General features: G+C 39.7%; 1 protein-coding gene across 8 annotated transcripts in view; it reads right to left on the bottom strand.

Annotated features, from left to right (window-relative positions):
- Positions 1-26521, bottom strand: part of CFAP43 (cilia and flagella associated protein 43) — a 104785-nt gene that overhangs the window by 77030 nt on the left and 1234 nt on the right. For 7 of the 8 annotated variants that reach the window (XR_009005725.1, XM_007172089.2, XM_007172091.2 and 4 more), the window contains exons 2-6: positions 25956-26209; positions 19617-19713; positions 13823-13990; positions 8823-8973; positions 3291-3450 (exon numbers count right to left, since the gene is read on the bottom strand). Coding sequence is in view for 7 of the 8 variants with exons in the window: in XM_007172089.2 (XP_007172151.1) it covers positions 3291-3450; positions 8823-8973; positions 13823-13990; positions 19617-19713; positions 25956-26209 (830 nt within the window). In the remaining variant the exon portion in view is untranslated. The remainder of the gene's footprint in view (positions 1-3290; positions 3451-8822; positions 8974-13822; positions 13991-19616; positions 19714-25955; positions 26210-26521) is intronic. The other variant, XM_007172093.2, reaches the window with a different exon arrangement.

Genomic DNA, 26521 nt, shown 5'->3' with positions numbered 1-26521 from the left:
AGGTGACACGTAATTAAAAGTGCTGTACAGAGTAATTAATCTCACTTGCTTTCCTAGGACTATTCATTTCTTTGTAATTCTTCTTTCCACAAATCAACTTCCTATCAGGATATGTGCTATGCTTCTCAAACAATGAAGAATAAAAGCTGCTTTGCAATGACTACTGATGTAAATCACACAGTTTTTTTTTTTTTTTTAAGGTTCTGTATCATCAGATCTATGGAAGTAACATTGTGGAATTATATAGTTAACATATTTTCTTTTTTAGGAAAGCAATTATCAGAGATTTTAAAGGGTCAGAAAGAAAAAAGACAAAAACTGTATTATTATTAAGCTGTATACTTAAGATCTGTACATTTTATGGTACATAAATTTATACCTCAGTAAATAAAACACAGTGGACTTAAAAAAGTAAAAAGAAAAAGTGATCTATAAGATCTTTGTTATTAATAAAATATTGTCCTGGGGAAAGTAACAAAAAGCATATTACCTTTTATGTAGATAAACCGCAAGAACTACAAGATCAAAGGCTCAGAGACATGTATCAGACTTTTACTTACTGAACACTACATGCTTGGCATTTTGCCAGATGCTAAGACACATACTGTTGCTTCCTCCAAAGACTATTCACCCTAGCAGTCTCTTCTTTCCAATCCAACTGCCACTAGAGTCCAGGTTGCTATGACTCCTGGCCTAGTCTAGGTGCCTGCTACTTATAGCCACCCGCTTCTAGGATTGTGCTTCCCTGAACTATGGATAATTAATCTCCCCAAGCACAATTCCAACTGGGGTACATCCCCATTCAGGAGTTGATGTCAGTCCACTGTCAGCTGAATTAAGTATAAATGCCTTAGTCAGACATTCAAGGTCAGATATGGTATCAGATAGATGTCCCTTTGTTCCCCACTATTCCTGCATAACACTCGATGCTCCAGACAAACTGGACCACTTCTTTTTCTCAGCCTTCCCCATGTTTTCCTGTTTATGCAGATACCATTGCCCCAAATTCCACCTACCCTCATCTCTGTCTGTGAACCCATCCTTTAAGGGCTATTTTAAATGCCGCCTACAAAATGACTTAACTTGGCAGTTTTCCCTCATCTGAATTCCCAGAGCACTTTATGAAGTTCTCCTCACATCTTAATTTTCCTGGCTGCAATTGTTTGTCAACTTGTCTTATTCTCTTTAATAAAATATAAATCAGCACCTTGAAGGTGCTGATTATGAGATTATATATTTGCCACCGATGTCAACTCGGAGGCACCTTGCTTAGTGTCCTCCACATTGTAGAAGCTAGATAAATATTTATTTGAAAGTATTTATAATATATCATGAAAATAATAAGAAATAGTGTACAAGAAGGAAATAGTGAACAATATAAGACTACATACAGGGACTTCCTTGGTGGTCTATTGGTTAAGACTCTGCGCTTCCACTGCAGGGGGCGCAGGTTCGATCCCTGGTCAGGGAACTAAGATCCAGCATGCCACAAGGTGTGGCCAAAAAAAAAAGACTACATACAACTAAGTCCTAAATTGTGTAAAACGTTATAAGTGTGATAGGGATTTGGAAATGCGAAACATTGTTCGATAATTCACTTTACAAACACACAGAAGTGCCAATTTACTCCCTAGCAATCTCTGGAATTAAACTATAGAGCCAAAGTTTGAGTAAGTCACAGTTCCTAACTTCAAAGAGTTGGTGACTAGTGGCAAAGACAGACAGGCACATGGGGCGTTGTAGTGTAACAACACAGGATGAGGCTCTAACAAAGAAGTGAGTCTGATGGAACCCCAGATGGGGCACCTGATTTTGCCTGTAGGTTGCGGTGAGGACAGACGAAGGCTCCAGAATGGATAATTTCGCCAGGTAGACAAGGAAGAGAAGGGCATCCTAGACAAAGGTAACTACCAATGGCAGCAGGCAGAATTTAGAGAGAGCACAGGAATGATGAGAACTTCTAAAAGGATCAAGCGGGAGAGCTGTAACTGGAAAGATAGGCCAGAAAAGAGGCTTAGTTTTTAGAGAGCTGAGAGATGGCATTGTGTATATGAGATCAGAGGGTGGACTGGGCCTGGAGAGTACAGGTGACAGTAAAGGGAAGAGAGATGGGGGCTGGGGTAGGAAAGTTGAACCTAATGGCTTCACTTTCTCCGTGGAGTGAGTCAGGGAACAGGAGAGGGAGCAGATAAGGGACATGCAGCTGGGGAAAACTTGCTGTAGGATGTGGTGTTTGAGCTGGGAACTGGAGGATTCAGAGAGTAAGGTGGCAAGGGAATGAGCTGGGTGGTATGTCTGTAAAATGATGGGAAGAAATGACTGGCTAGATCAGGAAACTCATACTGCGGAGTAGCAGGAAATAATATTAATGGCGTGGGTAAGATTAGATTAGAGAGGGCTTGAAATCAAGGCAAAGTAGTCCTTGAGTTATATGTTTAAAATGGTCTTCAAGAAACGCGGTTTGGCAGGGATGAGATGCCTGATTTGGGTCACTTGCGGATTAAGGTCAATGAAGTCAGCCCTAAGGTTGCTGCAGAAATCAAGGTGTGAAATAATAAGAGGAAATGGAGTGGAGAGTGCCTTGGTCAGGTTGGAGAACTTGCCCTGGTGAGAATCCCTTCTCAAAGTGTCTACACGTAGCCCCCCACAAGGTGACACTGGCTTCTCTGACTCAGGCCCAACTCTGGCCACAGCTGATGGGACCAGGAATGGACACCAGATCCAAGGAGAATAGGTCAGATTCTCTCAGAAGTTCTAACCAAGCAACAAAAAGTAATTTTCAAGATGGCAGTTGGTCTTAAAAGAAGGTCTTGTGGAGAAAGGGTCATTGTGGAAGGCATATTAGCTGATTAAACACACAGGCATATGTATGGGAAAGGATATAGCATAGTAGCTAAGAACTTGGACTCTGAAGTCATTGTCTGGGTTCAGGTGTCAGCTCCATAATTTACTAGTTATGTGAATTTGGGCATGTTTCTTAACCTCTTAATGCCTCCATTTCCTCATCTATATTATGAAGATAAAAATGTATTTCCTTACAAATTTGTTTTAAGGATTATGTGAAATATACATATAGAGTGATAGCAGAAAGCCTAGAGCATAGAGCACTCAATAAACATGTTAGCTACAAGAAGCATACAGAGGGCTCGGTAATAAACTAGAGGATAAAGAAGGAGGAGTCAAAGATGTCTCTAGAAAGAGAAAAATAGGGAACACAACATCCACTGTCAAGTACAAAACCATCACCAATGGCTACACTTCTGGGAAGATAAAGCAAAGCAGTTTCTTACCCCTTGGTGGTCCGTCTTCTATCTTATTAAGCACAGTTACCTTCAAGTTTTCTCCACTAATCATTAAAAGATGACCCTCTTCACAGCCAACATATAGGTCACTTGTTGGAGTCCAGCAGTGCATAGTCGGGTGAAGCAAAGCATATAGATCATCTTTAGGCTTCAAGGAAAGATTTAAAACCTTGTGTTAAGACAACAGTCATAGCTTAAGAGCCAGAGAATACTCAGCAAAAACAATTTCCAGGACAAAACAGATGAATATGCGGTGGCTTCTCTGGTTGTGGAGCACGGGCTCTACGCGCGCTGGCTCAGTAGTTGTGGTGCCTGGGCTTAGTTGCTCCGCAGCATGTGGGATCTTCCCGGGCCAGGGCTCGAACCCGTGTCCCCTGCATTGGCAGGCGGATTCTTAACCACTGCACCACCAGGGAAGTCCCACAAAATTCTTGAGTAATAACTTCTACACTGTTTCTTGGTGGACTTTTTGATATCTTGGATCTAAGAAAGTCATTGTTTAGCTAAAATCACACCATTTGAGGAAGATTTTGGTCAACCTTTCCCCTCCTGGTTCTGCAGGGGGACATGAATGTGATTTTCCTTGAGTGGCTATGGAGAGGTTGGCCTCGATCCTCTGCTTGGTTAACTGTCACGGGGAATAAGAGGACACTTTGTCTGCCTCTGGTAGCCTCTCTAGTTCATGAAACATCCTACTTGACTTTGATTCCATGGAAAACTCAGAGAGAAATGCACAAAATCTTTGGGACTTACCTAGAAGAAATGTTGGTTTGGGGAACTAAAAATAATATGGACCAAGGGTCTATGGCAAATTTTTCCTGTAAAGGACCAGGTAGAGAATAGGCTTTGCAGACCACATAGGTCTCTGTCACATATCCCCTTTTTTTTTTTAATCACTTAAAAATGTAAAAAACAGTCTTAGCTTGAAGCCATGTAAAAGCAGGTGACAGTTTGCTGATCTGTGCCTTAGATGATAATATCTCAGTGTTATGCCCCCTGCAGCCTTAAACACTGTGTCCAGCAGGGGAGAGGTCACTCCTCCTTTCTGTCCACACAGAGCAGGCCTCCTTGTAAGTCCTGGACCACCTGCTTTCCTTTCCAGAGGTCAAAATAGCCATGGTAGCTATTCTGGGCATGTGCCCTCCACAGCACTCATTAAGATCCTGAATTCAGGGTATCATAACATGGCATATCATACCATACCATACCATACCATAACATGGCATTCTTTCCTTTCTATTTAAACAAGTCAAACATACTACCTTACTTTTATTTATCTATTTACAGATGTATTTGCTTATAATATAACATTTAGTACTATATTAGTTTTTTTTTAATGCTATACTATTATGTAGAATTGCATTAGCTACAACATAACGTCTTTGCTTTCTTTAGGCATCCTTACAGCCATAGGAACAGAAAATATTTTTTAATAATATTTTTATTTGTTTCTAATTATAAAAGTGGTACATCCTTATTTGGGACAGAAAACATTTTTAATAAGCTAATGGCCAAATTAACAGAATTCTTAAATTCCTTGAGAGCTCCATATGTATTTCATTCCTTTATTCATTCATCTGACAAATACTTACGCTACATAACAGGCACTGTTCTAATTACAGGGATGTAGCAGTGAACAAAATACACACACACACACACACACACACACACACACACACACACAAACCTGCCCTCATGGGGCTTACATCCTGGTGAGGGAAAACAGAGTAAAAATAAGTTAAGAAGTTAAATATATGGAATGTTATGTGTTGAAAGTACTGTGGGAGAAAAATAAAGCAGGGGAAGGTGGAATAGGTTTCATAGTTGGGGAATAACTGTAAACCTATATAAACAGCCATTTTTTCATTCAAAACTCTTCGATAATGCAAGCCACTGTTGTAATAAATACTCAGTTATTTGAATAATATATACTGCTCTTTAATTTAGGAAAGGTTTACAGATTCAAGGTAAAGCAGGTGTAGCACTGCCAAAGTAACTACTCTGATGGATTCCCAACTGATATAAATTTGTTGCATAATTGATATTTCCACAAACATTTATTGGGTGTTGATTATATAGCAGGTATTGTGCCAACTGCTAAGAGAACCCTCTTCTCAATAGGATAATCACCTATCGAGGGAAGAAGTAGTATCAACAAACATCAGAATCAGAAAACATAGTAGGCTATAGTAGAAGAGTGTTTAAATATTACAAGAGAATCTATGAGAAAGCAATTTGTTCTTGGTGGAGTGAAGGAAGTGGACAGAGAGAGAATTATCATTTGGGATGGACCTGGAAATATGACTAAGGCAGAAATCATACATAGGAGCACTCCGCATTATAATTTTTTTAAAGGATACATTGTCTTTAATTGTATGATTGGCCTATTTCATGCCCTCATAGCCTTGGATTGTTAGAAAATAAATACTTGAGTAACAATTTCGCCACCCAGTGGGCAGGGAAAAAAAGGGGACAAAACCACTCAAAAGGATTAAACTGTTGCTGATTAATGACATTTTTGTGGTATCTAAACTGAGATTTGACTCAGAGGGAAAAGAGTTACTCACTGACTACCATTATTTAATCATCATTATTTAAAATTTGCCTGGGTTGTCTTGATGACCTTAGACTATAAATCACAAAAAGACAGACTCTTACCTCGTATAGCAATGGGCTCAAAAATCTTTAAAAAACCACACATATCTGGTTCTCACAATACCAGCGAATCTGTATGTATGCCACAGAAGGTTAGGATTAAAACTTGGAATTTTCTTGCCTTGGTATATTAAACTAGTATTGTGTGTGGCTTTTCTTACTTTAAGATAAACCTGGGCTTGTCTTCCTATTACTTTCTTTCATCAGTAAATATGTTCTGTGCCATTTAAAAATGAATGTAATATTATGTGGTGTAAGCAGAAACAATAATTTTCAATCCTGGAAATTGAGAATTTTAAAAGAAAAGGTGCCAATAGTGTTTAAAAGTATTTGTTGGTAACACCACCTCCTTGTTCAGTCCTCTGGAATCAAACATTTTGATCACTTGAGGACCAAATATAAAAAACTCAAGCCCAACTTAATATTGCTTTGGAAATTGTAAGCATCTGAATATGTGTCAGAATACTTGAGTTTTAAAAGGAATTTCTATTTAGCAACTTCTGCTTAAAAAAAAAAAAAAGTAGATGGAAAAAGAAAACTGGACCCTTGAGATTAAATTCACTATCTTGGATCCAGTTTCTTCCCAGATAACATCTGCCTTTGATTTCCCCCATGCTACTACTGGATACCATTTCTAATGCCCCAAATAAGTTGTGTAACGTGATGTGGGCCTATTTAAAGTCCTATCATGTGCCTTTCTAGTGTTAGCTATAAGAGAAATAAGGGGAGTATTTAGTATTTGTAATTTTATAAAAATCCACATTTGTCAATTTTTAAGACCCTTAAATAGGTCAAGTCATTACTGGCTTCTTTGCCATTGGTACTGGGTCACAAGAAATTTCATTCAAAGGAAGAAACAGAATCAAGACATTTGAGATCTAAGTTTAGTTATGCTTTCACTCATTGTATAGACATTACTCAATGTTTTAGCAATTTTTCTCACCTTATTTGTCTATAAGATGAAAGAAGTACTGGGAAAGTTGATTTCTAATTTAAATGTAAAGTAAATGGCTTTAATAATATTCCTTGTATGATTTAGAGATGTCATACTTTAATATTAAATTTCTGTTTTCAGAAAAAAGTTAAAATGCACTGAGTTACAAAAGTCCCAGGAAATAAAGATGTCTGTTTATTATGAGCATTTTTTAAAAATTGTAACTCCACATTTAATTATTTAAAGGAGGCATTTCATAGCATTTTTCAAATAACAAGAACAATTGCTTGAATTTTAAATGTTTTATGTAGGATTCATCAAGTTGGCACAAAGGGTGAATGATGGGGGCTCCCACAGAAATTTGCTGCACATACACAGTCACACACACACACACACACACACACACACAAGTTTGAGATGGTTGAAAATGTGGGCATCAAATGTTCTTTGGCATCAAAAACTAAGCATAGAAACATTGTTTCAAGTTGTAAACCTTGATGGCTGATGTGTTTGCTTTTACTTTGCTGCCCCACTGTGGCTGAATGTGGTTGCATTTCCAAGGGTTAAGACCTGTACTATTAAAAGGAATTAGTTATTTTCTGTAATTTAAAAAAAGTGAGTAATTGTCATCCTTTAGAGGAAATACTAAGAGCATACAACCTTCTCCCTTGCTGGCCAGAGATTTTTTGATAAACTACTTATCACATGGAACTATTTTAAACATCTATAGCTTAATTCTCTGCAGTGTTCAGAAACATTGGGGAAACTCTACTTCTGTTCTCCTGGGCTTGGAGCTTTCACACAAGCATTCACATAACGCAAGTTCCAGAGGCTCAGCAGAATCCAGCTCCTTACCTTCATCCCAAAGGCCCTGCATGTGTCACTCTCTGCTCCCTGCCTCGCTCTCGACCATCACGGCACCTCATTCCCCCTCACTTACTCTGCTCCAGCCACAGGGCTCTCTTCTCAGCTCCTCAAACATGCTGAGTTCTTTTCTTCCCCCAGGGCCTTTGCAGGCGCAATTCCCTCTGCCTGAACACTCTTTACCCTGCTTACAGTCGGAGGAATGCCTCCTTGTCCTTCAGAGTCATCTCCCCAGAGGCCTTCCTTGAGCAGCATGTTAATCTCTCCCTCACCCCACGCCCACCTCTCATTTATCCTGTTGTAATAACTGTCACATTTCGCAACGATTTGCTGTATCTCTTTACTTCTGGTGTTGGTGGCGTTGCCGCTCTGTCTCCCTGGTAGAATGGAAGCTCCGAGAAGCAGGGTTATGCCTGGTTGGTCGCCATACGACCCTGTTGCCTGAAACAGTGCCTGCTACCTACAAGGAGCTTGATAAGTATCTGCTGAATGAAAAAAAATGAGTAACTTGGCAAACTCCCTTATGAAGCTTTCTTCCACCGCTTTCCATGGCCTCATTTTCTCCTGGATTTGCTCCTGCTTCTGTGCCTGTTCCTCCTGAGGCTCCTCTTCTTCCTCCTGTCTCTTGGCTGACTCCTTCCTCTCCGGCTCTCTTCCCTGACACCCTCTCTCTCCTTTTCCTCACCCCCTATCCCCTGCCCACCGCCACACTCCCACTATCCTCTCTGAGGGAATGACTCTGACCACACACTGTGTCTCCGGCCCTGCCTTCTCCTCCCTGACACTAGGTCCAAGTTGCCTGCTTCCACCTGGCATCTCCACCTGGAAGCTGCCCAGCGCTCCAAAGTTAGTATGTCCAAAACTGAAATCACATCTGGGCCGCCTGTTTCAGTTAGCAAGGCCATCATCTTCCTAGTCACCCAAACTCAAAACTCCAGAGCCTTCATCTCTCGTGGCCTCCAGGGCTAGCCTGAAATAAAAACCAGGAAGATCCTCTCTATCCTGCATGTCTCATGGGATGGTCATGAACGCAAATAGGCAAACACGGAGAGGGGCCAGGTCATTACCCTGAAGGTTTCGGCCTCTTCACCCACTAGTCCGGCAATGGCTGACACGGGGAGCACAGGTCCATAGATAGGATCTTTGGGCAATGATTGAGGAAAAACTACATCTGTTTCATTACAAAATGACCCATCTTCCATAGGCAGTTTTACTGACCTGTGGAAAAAAGAGACATCAGAATAATCAGATTAACAGAAACAAATCATTGATGGAACTGCTGCATATCAGTGGTAAGCAAAATGGGAGGTGTTACAACTCATTAAAAAAACCTAGCAAAAACCAGATGAAACCAAATACTAGATTTAAAAAAATGGAGCTGGAGGAATCAGGCTCCCTGACTTCAGACTATATTATAAAACTACAGTAATCAAGACAGTTTCATACTGGCACAAAAACAGAAACATAGATCAATGGAACAGGATAGAAAGCCCAGAGATAAACCCATGCACATATGGTCACCTTATCTTTGATAAAGGAGGCAAGCATATACAGTAGAGAAAAGACAGCCTCTTCAATAAGTGGTGCTGGGAAAACTGGACAGGTACATGTAGAAGTATGAAATTAGAACACTCCCTAACACCATATACAAAAATAAACTCAAAATGGATTAAAGACCTAAATGTAAGGCCAGACACTATCAAACTCTTAGAGGAAAACATAGGCAGAACACTCTATGACATAAATCACAGCAAGATCCTTTTTGACCCAACTCCTAGAGAAATGGAAATAAGAACACAAATAAACAAATGGGACCTAATGAAACTTAAAAGCTTTTGCACAGCAAAGGAAACCATAAACAAGACCAAAAGACAACCCTCAGAATGGGAGAAAATATTTGCAAATGAAGCAACTGACAAAGGATTAATCTCCAAGATTTATAAGCAGCTCATGCAGCTCAATAACAAAAAATCAAACAACCCAATCCAAAAATGGGCAGAAGACCTAAATAGACATTTCGCCAAAGAAGATATACAGATGGCCAACAGACACATGAAAGAATGCTCAACATCATTAATCATTAGAGAAATGCAAATCAAAACTACAATGAGATATCACCTCACACCGGTCAGAATGGCCATTATCAAAAAATCTAGAAACAATAAATGCTGGAGACGGTGTGGAGAAAAGGGAACCCTCCTGCACTGTTGGTGGGAATGTAAATTGATACAGCCACTATGGAAAACAGTATGGAGGTTCCTTAAAAAACTAAAAATAGAACTACCATACAACCCAGCAATCCCACTACTGGGCATATACTCTGAGAAAACCATAATTCAAAAAGAGTCATGTACCAAAATGTTCATTGCAGCTCTATTTACAATAGCCAGGACATGGAAGCAACCTCAGTGTCCGTCATCGGATGAATGGATAAAGAAGATGTGGCACATATACAATGGGATATTACTCAGCCATAAAAAGAAACGAAATGGAGGTATTTGTAGTGAGGTGGATGGAGTTAGAGTCTGTCATACAGAGTGAAGTAAGTCAGAAAAAGAAAAGCAAATACAGTATGCTAACACATATATATGGAATCTAAGGGAAAAAAAAGGTCATGAAGAACCTAGTGGCAAGATGGGAATAAAGACACAGACCTACTAGAGAATGGACTTGAGGATATGGGGAGCGGGAGGGGTAAGATGTGACAGGGTGAGAGAGCGGCATGGACATATATACACTATCAAATGTAAAATAGATAGCTAGTGGGAAGCAGCCGCATAGCACAGGGAGATCAGCTCGGCGCTTTGTGACCACCTAGAGGGGTGGGATAAGAAGGATGCGAGGGAGGGAGATGCAAGAGGGTCATGTTTGGTAATTGCAATCATTGTTGCTTTTGTTGTGGTCATCCATGTACAATGCTTGGTGTCAGTCTATTTATCTCTTGTAAAAATAAAATACAGTGTGTGTGTGTGTGAAAAAAAAAAAAAAGAGGGAAGAGATATGGGAACATATGTATATGTATAACTGATTCACTTTGTTATAAAGCAGAAACTAACACACCACTGTGGGGCAATTATACTCCAATAAACATGTTTAAAAATATATATATATATATATATATATATATATATATATCATAAAAGTACAAGTAATACACAGTCATAAATTAAGTATAATGGTATTTTTCAAAAAATTTTAAAGTTAATATGTAAAGCAGGAATTGTAAATTTGAACACTGACAGGGGTTAAGCAGGTGATGTGTGGCCAGGAAGGATTGTGGCAGATGGGAAAGTGTTTTCCCTCCTGTGAGACAGTGGAAAATATGTATATAGGTCTCTTCCTAGTTTCCTGGCACAGAGTTCCTGAAACCCTTGTAAGTTCCTAAGTGATAAGAGCGTTAGGAGCATCTTTTGTACTATTGAGGCGATTCTAGGTGGCCTCCTGGATGGCTCCTGAATGGGTGCTGGTCACCAGAAAGACCAAGCCATGACTAGAAGCTTGGAAGTTTCAGCCCCAACTCCCATCCTCCAGAGAGAGCAGAGGAGCTGGAAATGGAGCAAATAATTGATCATGCGACATGAGGAAGCCTCCATAAAATCACAATGGTAGGGAGTCTGGAGAGCTTCCAGGTTGGTGAACAGATACACTTGGGAGGGTGATGCAGCCCAACTCCATGGGACAGAAATTCCTTCATTCAAGACCCTCCAAGACCTTGCCCTACGTATCTCATCATTTAGCTGCTCATTTGTATCCTTTATCATATCCTTTAATAAACTAGTAAATGTAAGTAAGTGTTGCCCTGAGTTCTATGAGCTGCTCTTGCAAATTAATGGAACCCAAGGAGGGGGTCATTGAAACCTCTAATCTATAGCCACTTAGTCAGAAGTACAGGTAACAACCTGGGCTGCAGCTAGCATCTGAAGTGGAAAGGGGAGGACAGTCTTGTAGGATTGAACCCTTAGCCTATGGAATCTGATTCTGTCTCTGGGTAGATAGCGTCAGAATTGAGTTGAATGGTAAGACACCCAGCTGGTATTGAGGAGACTTGCTTGGTGCAGGGAAAAACCTCCTCCACAAATGTCAGAATTGAAGTGTTCACTGTAATAAAGGAGACTCATGGAGAAGAAAAACACAGTAGGGAAGAACTAGGCTTTTGCCTACATAGAGAAAGAAAATCTGAGTTTTTTTCTCTATATACACCCCCTAAAGCTGGAACTCAGTTCCAACCAAGAGGGTTTGCTGACTTGTGAGAACTTTGGTTCCAAAATTTCAAGAGAAAATCATAATCTGTATATTTATGAGAAAATTCTCAAGTTTTAAATATTGGCAACACACATGGACCAAAAAAAACATAAATGTAGGTTGTATTCAGCTACCTTTACAACCTCTAGTATCAAGAATTTATTTTCAGATTTGCCAAATATTTACTTTTAAACCACAACATGGCTATAAAAGTGAGTTTAGAGAATTCATGGCTTTATGTGTTAAACTCAAAGTGTCTTTGGTTATGTTTTATGAATGATGAATAATTTTGAAAAATGATCATACAAAAAGAGTACTTACTACTCACAGGTAAGACTTAACTAAGTATTTTCAAATCCTACTTGTTTTCTGATCCAGGACAATCCACTCACTTTGCCTCCCACTTTATCTGCTTATAGAAAAATCACAACTCAACATTCAGAACTAAAGAAGAATATTCAAGGGAAGCAAAAGGAGAGAAAGATGTGATAAATTACTTGCCTGCCGTGGCAAGGATCTGATAGAGACATTACCCACTTTATAAAAAGGTACAGTGTTGTCAACTCTGCCTTGAGACAGATTTGGCTATTCAATGGGTTCTTGTAAAAATGAAATTGAGACATAAAGAATACTGAGGAGAAAGAAGTGCCTCTCTTAGGGTTCTCCATTCGAAAACTTCATTTACTAGCTTACATTGCTCTTTAAGAAGGCAGTTTTTCAAAAACTGCAATTTCAAGGATGTGTATGTCCAACGTTTCCTTACTCTTTGACTTTGGGGAGTATGATGAGAATGGTCAGCTCAGGGGCACCTTGAGTCTTTGAATTCTTTTCAACAAAGGTACCATTATTATCAGCTATCACCAGGACGTTGGTCATAGAACTTCTCTTTGACCCAGTTCTATTTAAACAGGCAATTCCATGACTTCACTACATGCAACTACCCTTTTGTTTACAGATAATGTGGCTGAAGGTATAATCTACACACTTCCCATATCTAAAAATTTCTTATTTTTGAGATTTCAATTGGGCATCAAAGTAATAGGAGCAAAAAGTGAAAACATGACCTTTAAAAAAAAAAATATATATATATATATATATACACATACACACAATAGGCATGTTTTGAAATAGTAAGAGCAAATACAATTTTGGAAAATTAAACCATGTGGGAAAAGCTTGATATTTAAAAGAAACTCAGTGGGAAATCAAAGCACAGAGAATCCTTTCAAAATGCAAACAACCACTCCAAGGAAATTATATTGATATATGTAGAAAGAACGTTTTAAGTTAAGATGCACGTATATACAGATGAACCCATTTGCAAGGCAGAAATAAAGACACAGATGCAGAGAACAAACGTATGGACACCAAAGGGGGAAAGCAGGGGGGTGGGGTGATGGTGGTGGGATGAATTGGGAGATTGGGATTGACATATATACACTAATATGTATAAAATAGATAACTAATAAGAACCTGCTTAAAATAAATAAATAAATAAATAAGGAAGGAAAAAAAAAAGAACCTTCTGTATAGCTCAGGGAACTCTACTCGATACTCTGTAATGACCTATATGGGAATAGAATCTAAAAAAGAGTGGATATATGTATATGTATAACTGATTCACTTTGCTGTACAGCAGAAACTAACGCAACATTGTAAATCAACTATACTCCAATAAAACTTAATTTAAAAATATTTAGAAAACAAACAAACAAAAAAAAAGGATGCATGTATAAAGCCACTTAATTCACCAAACTGATCCAATCACGTTACATGAATGCAAATAAAAATCCCCACTTTGTTGTGTTGTAATGAAGTCTCTTACTTTGCTTTGAGATAATGCTCCTGGTTACTTCTTTCGATTGTCCACACAGTCACTGCACTTGGACTTGACAAGCACAGCTGGTGCCAGTTCATGGGGTTAAAGGTCATCTGGCTCACATCTATACCGGGTTGTGATTTCTTGCACAAAATGACACCTGATTCCCAGTTCCTGAGAGGAAAATTGAGTTTGGTGAAAAATAATTCATTTGAATTTCATATCTTGAGAACATGTATCTAATTATTTGAAAACAATTTACATAAATTGAGAATTTATGATATAATTTATTAATCTATGATCTTAATATCAAATTTATAAATAATTATGCTTACCATTATAGTGTGCCCTCCTAGGAAAGCAAAATAACTATTTTAAAATATTACTCTTCAATATGCTACTAAGGCTGTTTTATCCTCCTTATCAAATTTGGATTTGACCCATTCAAATGTAGGAAATGGAATATATCATCACATTTGCTGAAAAGTAAGTGTAGGTACCTAAATCTCTTAGCACACGTGAGTACTCCTCATAGATCGAGACGCGCTGTACACACTGATGCCAGTAGATCGTTTACTGAGTTTTTAAAATCACAGTACTAGTACCTTAAAACAGACTAAATCATTTACCTATTTGAGAGAATATCTTGAATGCCTATCATGAGCAAGTTCCTTTGCTAGATGACATATACAGAAAAAAAATTAATGTGAGCTGTCTGGCTCCTGAATGGAGCCAGAACTCCATTCAGGGTTGTGATTTGCAAATTGGAACTAATAGGTGTGGAGCTCGCCTTGTCTATCAGCTCCCTGCTGCTTCCACCTCTTTCCATCCCCGTCACAAAGGTCCCATCCATCAATATCAACCATTCTCTTGCTGGTATCACCGGTTCCCTGGATTTTTTGACTTTCTGCCTCAGATGCCTGGGAAAACCCATCAACCCTGGATGGATACGACTGAAAGCCTGGGCAGTTGAGAGAAAAGAAGAAAGATCACAGGACTATGTGTGTCAGTGACATTATAAATTCGTGGTTACCACCCCCAGGGACCCTCTATACCACCGCCAATCCTGCTATGTTTCTCTGGTTGGTTTTCTCTCCTGTTCTCTAAAGTGCTGGTTTTTTAATACTCTCCATTTTCCTGAAGACTCAAACTCCTCCACCTCCTTCTTACTCTCAGTAAATGGCTTTGATTTCCACAAAGAAAACAGAGGCCATCAGCTGAGAATTCCTCCAAATTTCTGCTATCGAGTGTAATGACCTGTCAGGATGTGTATCATTCTTTCCCTCTCCTCTTCTGTTACAATGAAGGCATATACTTCCTCCTGCCTAGGGCCAATTTCACCACCTGTGCTCTGGACCCTACAGGTCCTGACTTCTTAGGAATGTTAGTTTATCCATTATTCCTCTCTTCTGCATCTTCAGACTCTCCCTCTCTCCTGACTCCTCCCACTCAGCACTTAAGTTAAGCGCTCATCTGTACTATCTTAAGAAAAAAAAAAGCCCTCCCTCAGTCTCACCCTTCCACGTCTCTCTCCCTCCCTTCGAGCCAGACTTCCCGAGTGAGTGAGTTGTTCTAAACTCACAGCCTCCTCTTTCTCACTCCCACTCCTCATTCCAGGAAATCTGCATCCCATCACCACCATTCCATCAACATAGCTCTGTGTCTCCAAGATCCACTGACATCCACCTTCATCTCAAACCCAGCAGGCACTTCTCAGTCCTTGTCTAACTTCACTTCTGCAGGATTGGACTCCGCTCACCACAACTACCTTCTGGGATGACTCTTGGACTCTCTGTCACACAGCTCTTATGGGACACCCCATACCTGTCGGCCTCGCACTGTTTCTGGGACCTGGACCACCTGTTCTGCCTAGCTGACTCGATGGCTGTCCAGCAGTGTAGGCTTCAACTAACTTCACAGGCACACCTCATGCCTGCTCCACACGCCCAGGGCCATCCCAGGTTGCAATAAATCTGAAAGTGTGGTGGAGTTAATACCCTGGGCAGGGAAACTTTGATCGATAGGGTAACAGGAGTAGGTGGGTAAGTTCCCATATCTTCCTCTCCCTTCCCCAGCCCCCTGCGTCACTGCCCAGGGACTGTCCATGTTCACAGTAGTCCATTACGGCCCCTCAGAAGACCACCCGCAGGACAGAGCAGCCAAGTGGTGCCCAGTAAAGTAATGCGCATTCACACTGGCTCTTCCCCTTCCCTGCCCCCTTTTCCCGTTTGCCTCCCACCTGGAACTTTACTCCCTCCTAAAGAAGTCGCTGGTGAGCTTCTGCCTCAGGCTCTGCTTTCTTTGGAATCCAGGCTGAGGCATATTCTGGAACCTCCATGCCTCTGTCCCTCCTTGCTCCATGACTTCTCCTTCTGAGTGTCCTATGAGATCTCGCTGCCTCTTTCAGTCCCTTTTATTGGTCTTCCTCTAGGTTCTGTCTGAGGTTCCTCTGTAGGTGCTCTAATCCACTTTTCGCACTTTGATTACTAATCTGATTTAACAACTCCCAAATGTTAATCTCCAGCCCTCTCTCCTGTGCTCTGGGTCTGGCTATCTAGGACAGTGACAAATTGTGTCTCTCAACATCTGTTCTCCATTTCTTCCTCTGAGTAACAGAACCCCTGGTTTTTAGCCAGGCGCATGTCACCCACAGTGAGGACCATATTTCCCAGCTTCCCTTGTAGCTTGATTTGACTTGTGACTAAGCTGGCCAGTGGGATCTAAGTGGCAGTGGTGTGTGCAGCTCCCAGGCTAGGCATTCCAACAAATGTTTGTGCCCTTCCCCTTATGCTTTTCCTTTCCACATGGCTCCCCAGAATACATGGCTGGTGCCCCACTTCAGACTAGAGAAGAGGGCAACACGCTAGGAGTGGGAGAACAACAGAATAGAGCGGAGAGGCCCCAGACGCTGGGGAGCCACCAGACCAGCCATGGGCTACTCATACCCGGACTGCTGCATGGCAGGGAAAGAAACTTCAGTCTTGTTTAAGCCACCTCTTTAGGGTGATTTGGGTTTCTGTGACAGCAACTGAACCTAAATCCTAACTGATATATCAACTGCCAACTAGACATCCCCATTTCTTTATCTCAGGCACACTCAGCTGTCCCAACTCATCTTCCCCACTGCCTCATCCAACCTCCCTCCACCCATGCTCTCTATATCTTTCTGAAAAGCACCACAACGTCCTCAAGTTTCCCAAGTCACAACTCTGGGTAAAACCCTCAACTGTCCCTCTCCCTCAGCACCACGCCCAACATTCAGTCGGTCACCAAGCCTCATGGTGCTGCCTCCTAAACACCTCCCAAACATCTCCACTTCTCTCTGTCCCTATACTCACCACCCCAATCCATGCCACAGCCATCTCTCATCTGGACCACCACAGCCTCCTAATTGATGTTCATGGCTTACTTGCCTCCAACATCCTTCCATGACGTGGCTAGAAGGAGTCTCCTTACATGCAGAGCTAATCATGTCACATCCCTGGTTAAAATCCTTAATAGGGGCTTCCCTGGTGGCACAGTGGTTGAGAATCCGCCTGCCAATGCAGGGGACACGGGTTCGAGCCCTGGTCTGGGAAGATCCCACATGCCGTGGAGCAACTGGGCCCGTGTGCCACAATTACTGAGCCTGCGCGTCTGGAGCCTGTGCTCCGCAACAGGAGAGGCCGCGATAGTGAGAGGCCCGCGCACCGCGATGAAGAGTGGCCCCCGCTCGCCGCAACTAGAGAAAGCCCTCACACAGAAACGAAGACCTAACACAGCCAAAAATAAATAAATTAATTAATTAACTAAAAAAAAAAAAGCAACTATACTCCAATTAAATAAATAAATTTTTAAAAAAAATCCTTAATAGTCTCCCAATGTCTCTAGGATAAAGGACGTGCCTACTAGCATGGCTTATACATAGGGTGAGTATCCTTCTGTATTAATTATTGATAACATACCCCTTTCACTCCCACAAGTGTCCTGATTTGGATGGTAAACTACATGGTCACATATTTACAAGGCTGCTCATGAGCTGGCCTCAGACTGTCCCTCTGGGCTTGCCTCTCATGGCTCATCTCTTGTTCTCATCATTATGATCTCTTAATTAAATCTGCAAACTCACCATATTTTCTGACCTCATGGCCTTTGCACATGCCTGTCCTCTGCTTAGAATCCTCCTCCTCTTCCTCTTCACAAAGCTGATTCCTACTCATCCTTTAAGTATTGCTATGGTTGAACTGCTTCCCCCACAATTCAAGGGTTGATATCCTTACCCTCAGCATCTCAGAATGTGACCTTATTTGGAAGGAGGGTCTTTACTGAATTAAATGAAGCCATTTAGGGTGGCCCTACTTAAATATGACTAGTAGCCTTATAAAAAGGGGAAATTAAGAGACAGATACACATACAAGGAGAACACCATGTGAACACGAAGACAGTTATTCACAATCTGGAACAGACTGTCCCTCACAGTCCTGAGCAGGAGCCAACCCTGCTGACACCTTGATCTCAGACTTCTGGCCTCCAGAACTGTGAGACAATAAATTTCTATGTTTAAGCCACTCAGTTTGTGGTACTTTGTTAATGGCAGCCCTAGCAAACCAATACAACCATCAACAGGTGAGTGGGTAAACAAACTGTGGTACATCCATACCATGGAATAGGAAGGAATGAACTATTGAAACACACAGTACATGAGAGAATTTCAAAATAATTGTGCTGCGTGGAAGAAGCCAGACCAAAAAAAAGAGTATATAATGTATGTGCAATTCTAGAGAATGCAAAGTAATCCAGAGTGTGAGTAAACACATCAGTGGTTCCCTGGTTCCCTGGGGGCGAGGGGCAGGGCAATGATGGTGTACAGGGATGTGTGGCAAGAGCCAGTAAGGAAGGGTCTGAAGAGCAAAGGGAAACTTTTGGAGCTGATGGATATATTCATTATCCTGATTATGGTGATGGTTTTATGGGTAAGTCAAAAGTTAGAAAGTTGTGTGTGTCTGTGTGTGTCTGTGTGTGTGTATATATATATATATATATATATATATATATATATATATATATATATATATATGGGCAGTATATTATACGCCAGTCATACCTCAGTAAAGCTGTTTTTAAAAAAAGTAACTCTGCATAAACTAAATGTTGTTCTCGGAATCTAGATTATTACATTTTTTCCTGAGAAATGCTGGTATGTAAGGAGTGTCCTCAATCATTCGTGGAATATTCTGTATTTCCCCTTAATAAGACAAATTCCCCCCTGAAGCAGTTTATATTATGGATGGAAGAGTGAGTGCAGCTTTGAAGGTGGCCACATGAAGTGACCCAGCAAAGACCAGGCATGTGTCTTATTCACAAGTATTTCCTCTACAGCTGGAAAATGGGATATAATGTTCCATTCTCTGAACATATAATTGTTCCAATGTCCCTAAAAACAATTACTCAAACTGAGCTCTAATATAGAGACCATCTTAATTTCAACATTAGTGGAAAATATGAAAATAATTCAAAGGTATCAGTTGTTTTAAGAAAAGATGAAACTTTATGTACTTATCCATGTGTTCTTTACCTGACAGAGGAAATATTATAACAGGTTAACAAAAAGAGAAAGACGGTAATTAATCTCTTTTAGCTTTTGCACTGCCAATTTTCTGCCTGAAAGTAGTGACTATATTAAACCTTATGATTAGGACTTTTATTTCTTCCATTTTTCCTTGTTCTGGATTTTTCATGTATATGTCCTTTGATACAATCCAGAAGGACAAGATTAAAATGTGACCCAATGAAAGGAATTCTGCAGGAGGCTGCAACTTACCAGAGGGCCAGTTCAAATTCTGGGAGGGAGGAGTAACTAGCCAGGTAGGTGCCACAGTAACTGAACGAAAGTAAAGTGTAGTCCAGAAGAACATTGCCTAAAATACAAAATCCATTACAAGGATTTAATCATTATGTTCAGATTAACTATAGTCTTACAGTTTAATTTCCCTTATCTAATAATTTTTACATAATTCAAAAGCATTTGGTTCCTGGAATAAGAGATGTCTTGGCTGATTTCTAACACTATTAACAGAAAGCTATGAGCTAAGTTCAGATCCATGTTTAAAAGATTCTAGAGTGAATTAAGACCACAAGGTCACTCTCTCTAGTCTTCAGTACAAAACTGAGCATACTGCACCATGTATGTCCCCATTTGGCTTGAAACGGCCCAAGAACCATAAAATATTCCATAAATATATGAAACATGGTAATTAGAAAAATTATTCACACAACTTGAAAAACCCTGGGGAGTTGTAGTAATTCTACCTTACTTCCATATCTCTGACTCTTAGGCCATATCTGGCCCTTAGCTTAGTATCTTCCAGTTCTTGGAACAATTATAAAAGGTCTATTCTCATTTGTACCTACAGTTGAAGAAATGAAACGTGACATTAAAAGTCTTAGCGACAACGTGTTTAAAATGTGCATCATGAGGATGCTAAAACAGGGAAGTGTCGGCTTCTGACTCCTTGCATACGAGCCTCTGGTTTCCCCTCCTTTATCTGCTCTTCTTCAGTGTGGTTTCATAGATGCAAGCTTTGCCTTCTCCTACGTCTGTCTTTACATTCATGTCTTTGTATCAATTTTTACCCCCACCTTCAACAAAAAAGAATGCTATCAACTTCACTGCACTCTGCCTAGCAATTATGAGCTTCAAAAAAATTGTGACCTTGATAAGGAGAAAAACCTCATCTTGGTTTAAAAGACACTTTTTAAAGTGAATATTGAGATGGAAGAGTTTTTATGTTTTTGGTCGTTGGTAGTCTTGTGGTTTGGGCAAGTTCCATTGTTCTAATGAATATCTGTCTTTTTTCTTATTGTTTCATAAATGCTCTGAAAATGTATGGTCATCCTTGTTCCAAATATTTCCCTCAGTTTATTATTTGCCTGTTAATTTTTCATGTATTTTTGATGTTCATAAGATTTAAATTTGTATGTAATCAAAAACATAAGTCTTTCTATTTAAAATTTTATCCTTTGTGTGAAAAGTTCTTTCCCATCCTCAAATTATTTCAGTTTTCTACCACGTTTTTTCTACTTTTCAATGGGTTTGTTGTTTATAATGAACTCTTATTTTTGTTTGATATATGTTTTGATGTACAGTATGGCATGAGTACCTAACTTGATACTTTTGTTCTCATAGTTTTAATATCATTGTTGAATAATCCATATCATCTACTGTGTGTGTATGTGTAGGGCAGCATCTTCATCATATACTTAGCTGTATATATTCTAGAGTCTGTCCCTAGCCTTCAACTCTTCCATTGATGGAGTGATCCCTGCACCAATACAACAGTCTACATGACTATTGCACCATAATGCTAAGAGGGCCCTCTGCCTTGGCATCAATCTCTTTCAAATTATTCCCATTCTTTACTTTTTGTTCTGGAAGAATATTCATCTCATTTAAGTACTCCTGGCTCTCTAAAACATATGATTAACCTATGAATTATACTCTGTGAAGATATCAGAAATACTTTTATAATAACTGGACTCTCCATGCAGGAATATGCCTATGTTTAAATATTTTATATCAGTGATTTTTGTAGTTTTCTTCATTAAGGTCAGTCACATTTCTTCTTTGGAGTATTCCTAAGTGTTTAAATCTTCTAATTGTATGGATATTTATTTTGAAACCAGCCATCTCACTGAGCATTATTTTATTAGTCCCAGTACACCATTATGCATTAACTCCTTTCCCATAGGTATAATTTTTCAGTTTCATATTTTGTTGTGTTGGCTAGAAACTCCACGTTGGTTTTAATATTAGTGGTAACAACAGGCATCCTTGATGACTTAGTCCTAATTTTATTATAAATGCCTTTAGAGTTTCATTATTCAATATTAATGTTGGCTATTGGTTTGAATTAACTTTCAATTGCTTGTACAGGGCTACAGCCAAATAATAAAGCTGGGGAAATTATTTTTAATTTTATTTTTTTATTTTTAATTAAAAAAAATTTTATCGGAGTATAATTGCTTTACAATGTTGTGTTAGCTTCTGCTGTACAGCAAAGTGAATCAGTTATATGTAGACATATACATCCCCTTTTTTAGATTTCCTTCCCATTTAGGTCACCACAGAGCATTGAGCTCCCTGTGCTACACAGTAGGTTCTCATTAGTTATCTATTTTATACATAGTAGTGTATATATGTCAATCCCAAACTCCAGTTCATCCCACCCCCACCCCCCCCCTTGGTATCCATAAGTTTGTTCTCTACATCTGTGTCTCTATTTCTGTAAAGCTGCGGAAATTTTATTTATTTATTTACTTATTTATTGGCCGTGCCGTGTGGCATGTGGGATCTTTGTTCCCCGAACAGTGACTGAACCTGCACCCCTTGCATTGGAAGCGTGGAGTCTTAACCACTGGACCATCAGGGAAGTCCCTGCAGAAATTTTAAAGATGAAGGGTAGTTATGGTCCATGTACAGGCATACTTTGGAGATATGGGTTTGGTTTCAAACCACCACAATAAAGCAAATATTGCAATAAAGCGAGTAACAAATTTTTTTCGTTTCCCAGTGCATACAAAAGTCATATTTACACTATACTGTAGTCTATTAAGTGTGCAATATCATTATGTCTAAAAAAAATAATTTCCTTAATTTAAAAATATTTTATTACCAAAAGATGCTAAGCATCATCTCAGCCTTTAGTGAGTCATAATCTTTTTGCTGGTGGAGGGACTTGCCACCATGTTGATGGCTGCTGCCTGATGAGGGTGGTGATTGCTGAAGGTTGGGTGGCTGTGGCTATTTATTAGAATAAGACAACAATGAAGTTTGCCACATCAACTGACTCTTCCTTTCATGAACGATTTCTTTGTAGCACACAATGCTGTCTGATAGCATTTTACCCAGGGCAGAACTTCTTTCAAAATTAAAGTCAATCTTCTCAAACTCTGCCACTGTTTTATCAACTAAGTTTATGTAATATTCTAAACCTTTTCTTGTCATTTCAACAACCTCATAGCATCTTCACCAGGAATAGATTCCAACTCAAGAAGCCACTTTCTTTGCTCATCCGTAAGAAGAAACTCCTCATCTCTTCAAGTTTTACAGTGAGATTGCAGCAATTCAGTCACATCTTCAGGCTCCACTTCTCATTCTAGTTCTCTTGCTATTTCCACCATATCTGCAATTACTTCCTCCACTAAAGTCTTGAACCCCTCAGTCATCCATCAGGGTTGGAATCAACTTCTTCCAAACTCCTGTTAATATTGATATTTTAACCTCTTTCAATGAATCACGAATGTTCTTAATGGCATCTAGAATGGTAAACCCTTTCCAGAAGGTATTCAATTTACTTTGCCCAGATCCATCAGAAGAGTCAGTATCTATGGCAGTCTTACAAAATGTATTTCTTGAATAATAAGACTTGAAAGTTGAAATTACTCCTTGATCCATGGGGTGCAGAAGGGATGTTGCATTAGCAAGCCATGAAAACAACATTAATCTGATTGTACATCTCCACCAGAGCTCTTGGGTGACCAGGTGCATTGTCAATAAGCAGTAATATTTTTTTTTTAAATTATTTATTTATTTATTTATTTTTGGCTGTGTTGGGTCTTCGTTTCTGTGCGAGGGCTTTCTCTAGTTGTGGCGAGCGGGGGCCACTCTTCATCGCGGTGCGCGGGCCTCTCACTATCGCGGCCTCTCTTGTTGCGGAGCAGAGGCTCCAGACGCGCAGGCTCAGTAGTTGTGGCTCACGGACCCAGTTGCTCCGCGGCATGTGGGATTTCCCCAGACCAGGGCTCGAACCCGTGTCCTCTGCATTGGCAGGCAGATTCTCAACCACTGCGCCACCAGGGAAGCCCAGCAGTAATATTTTGAAAGGAATCTTCTTTTCTAAGCAGTAGGTCTCAATAGTGAGCTTAAAATATTCAGTAAGCCATGTTGTAAACAGATATGCTGTCGTCCAGGATTTGTAGAGCACAGGCAGAGTAGATTTACCACAGTTCTTAAAGGCCCTAGGATTTTCAGAATAGTAAATGGGCATTGACTTCAACTTCAAGTCACAAGCTGCATTAGCCCCTAACAAGAGAGTCAGCCTGTCTTTCGAAGTTTTGAAACTAGGCATTGACTTCTCTTCTCTAGCTATAAAAGTCCTAGAAGGTATCTTCTTCCAATATAAGGCTGTTTCATCTACATTGAAAATCTGTTGCTTAGTGTAGCCACCTTTATTAATTATCTTAGCTAGATCTTCTAGATAACTTGCTGCAGCTTCTACATCAGGACTTGCTGCTTCACCTTACACTTTTATGTTATGGAGATGACTTCTTTCCTTAAACCTCATGAACCAACCTCTGGTAGCTTCAAACTTTTCTTCTGCAGCTTTCTCACCTCTCTCAGCCTTCACAGAATTAAAGCGAGTTAGGGCCTTGCTCTGGATTAGGTTTTGGCTTAAGGGAATATTGTGGCTGTTTGATCTGCTATCCAGACCACTAAAACTTTCTCCATATCAGCAATGAGACTGTTTTGCTTTCTTATCATTTGTGTGTTCACTGGAGTAGCACTCTGAATTTCCTTCAAGAACTTTTCCTTTGCATTCACAACTTGGCTAACGATTTGGTGCAAGAGGCCTAGCTTCCGGTCTATCTGGGCTTTTGACATGCCTTCTTCACTAAGCTTAATTATTTTTAGCTTTTGATTTCAAGAGAGATATGTGCGACTCTTCCTTTCACTTGAACACTTAGAGGCTATTGTAGGGTTATTAATGGGCCTAATTTCAATACTGTTGTGTCTCAAGGAACAGGGAGGCCTGAGGAGAGGCAGAGAGACAGGGGTATGGCTGTTTGGTGCAACAGTCAGAACATATACAAAATTTAGAGATTAAGTTTGCCATCTTATTTGGGTGTAGTTTGTGGCACCCCAAAACAAATACAATAGTAACATCACAGATCGCTGATCACCAAAACAAATATAATAATAATGGGGAAAGTTTGAAAAATTGCAATAATTACCAAAATGTGACACAGAGACAAGAAGTGAGCAAATACTATTGTAAAAATGGTGTCAGTAGACTTGTTCAATGCAGGGTTGCCACAAACTTTCAATCTGTAAAAAATGCAGTATCTATGAAGCATAATAAAGCAAAGCACAATAGAACAAGATATGCCTGTAGACGGTTCCCAATGTATGAATGGGTTATGTTTTAAATGTTGTTTTAGTCTGTTAAGAACACAGACAAATTTCCCCACAAATAAAATGTTAAATAACAGTGAATATCCTTGGCATGATCCAAACACTTCTTTTATCATAAGCTACAGAACTGAGACCAGCCTCAAGCCTTCCTAAGCTTTCTGTCCAAGATGTGTTAAATGAGGGAATCGTTACATGGAGGCCCTAGTATATGTGCAACAGCCCAGCCTGGGTCAGCTGTATCTATGAATGAGTCAATAATGATTTAAATGGTAGGAAACATTGATTGACATTGTATATATGACATATATATTATATATATATATATATATATATATACATTTCATATATATACATATGAAATGTATTATATAATTACATATGTTACACATAATTTCATTTATTATCACCACAGCCTTAACAGTAGATACCATTATCCCCATTTCATGGATAAGGAAATTGAGGCTCAGAGACTTATCTTTAGAAGTTATACAACATCCATTCAGTTAGATTTTCCATAAATCATAAGGAAAGAAAATACTGTTCTGAAAAAGGTTTACGAACAACATTTAGTGCTCTAATAGAGTGTTCTAGCCCAGTGCTTCTCAAGTTTAACGTGCGTATGAATCACCTAGGGAATCTGGTTAAAACACAGATTACAATTCAGTAGGTCCTGGATGAGAGCAGAGTTTCTGCATTTATAATAAGCATCTTAGGCAACGCAATGCTAATTGTAAGCAGACCACATATTAAGTAGCAAGGTTCTAGCCTACTTAATTAAATTCTAAGTGATCAGCCTGATTCCTTCCTTATAAATGTGTATTACCAAAAAACAAAACAAATAAAAAACCCACCAAAACTGAAAAAACAATCCTTCAAAAAAAAACCAAACTTCATTTATAAGAGCTAGATCTGGTCACACCTTAAAACAAAATCCTTCAGTCATGGCAGAGGAAGGGTCTTGTAAGATACCTTTTAATTTGGTCCTTCTGGTTAATCCAGGAAAGTTGTATATGTAGATGAGGGGTCTCAGCCGCCGGTCAGAAAAAGCCACAACCTCATAAGGAACGTTAGTTGCCACGACACCCACAATTCCATTCATACACTGGAGTACAGTCTTTTTCTTGGTTTCAATATTAATAAATATTACGAAATTCCCACAAGGGTAGCAAATGGTGCTGTCGTTGACAAAATGAACATTCTGCCTGGGGAATCCTTGCACCCATCTTTGGGAAAAGACACATCAACATCAATAGAATACATTTCAAATACTTTTTCTTTCTTTCTTTTTTAAACAAAGTAAACAAAAGATCATCAAAATTTTTGAAACGTATCTATTCTCTTTTCACCCCCTTTTTGCCCAAACACACAAGGTTGCTGTGAGACCAGTTTAAGCCCAGGCACTACAGAATCTTAAATGCCACCTAAAGTTCCATAGGTCTCAAGAACCTTCTTCAAAGTGCTTTTCCAGTGAAGCACAACCTCTGTTCAAACTTGAAAAAATCTCAGAAGGATTTCTGGGGTCTTGTATACTTGGA

The sequence above is a fragment of the Balaenoptera acutorostrata genome, chromosome 16, assembly GCF_949987535.1.
Source record: "Balaenoptera acutorostrata chromosome 16, mBalAcu1.1, whole genome shotgun sequence".
NCBI lineage: Eukaryota > Metazoa > Chordata > Mammalia > Artiodactyla > Balaenopteridae > Balaenoptera > Balaenoptera acutorostrata.
Note: the sequence above shows the minus strand (reverse complement) of the source record. Positions and strands in the feature narration are given on the sequence as shown.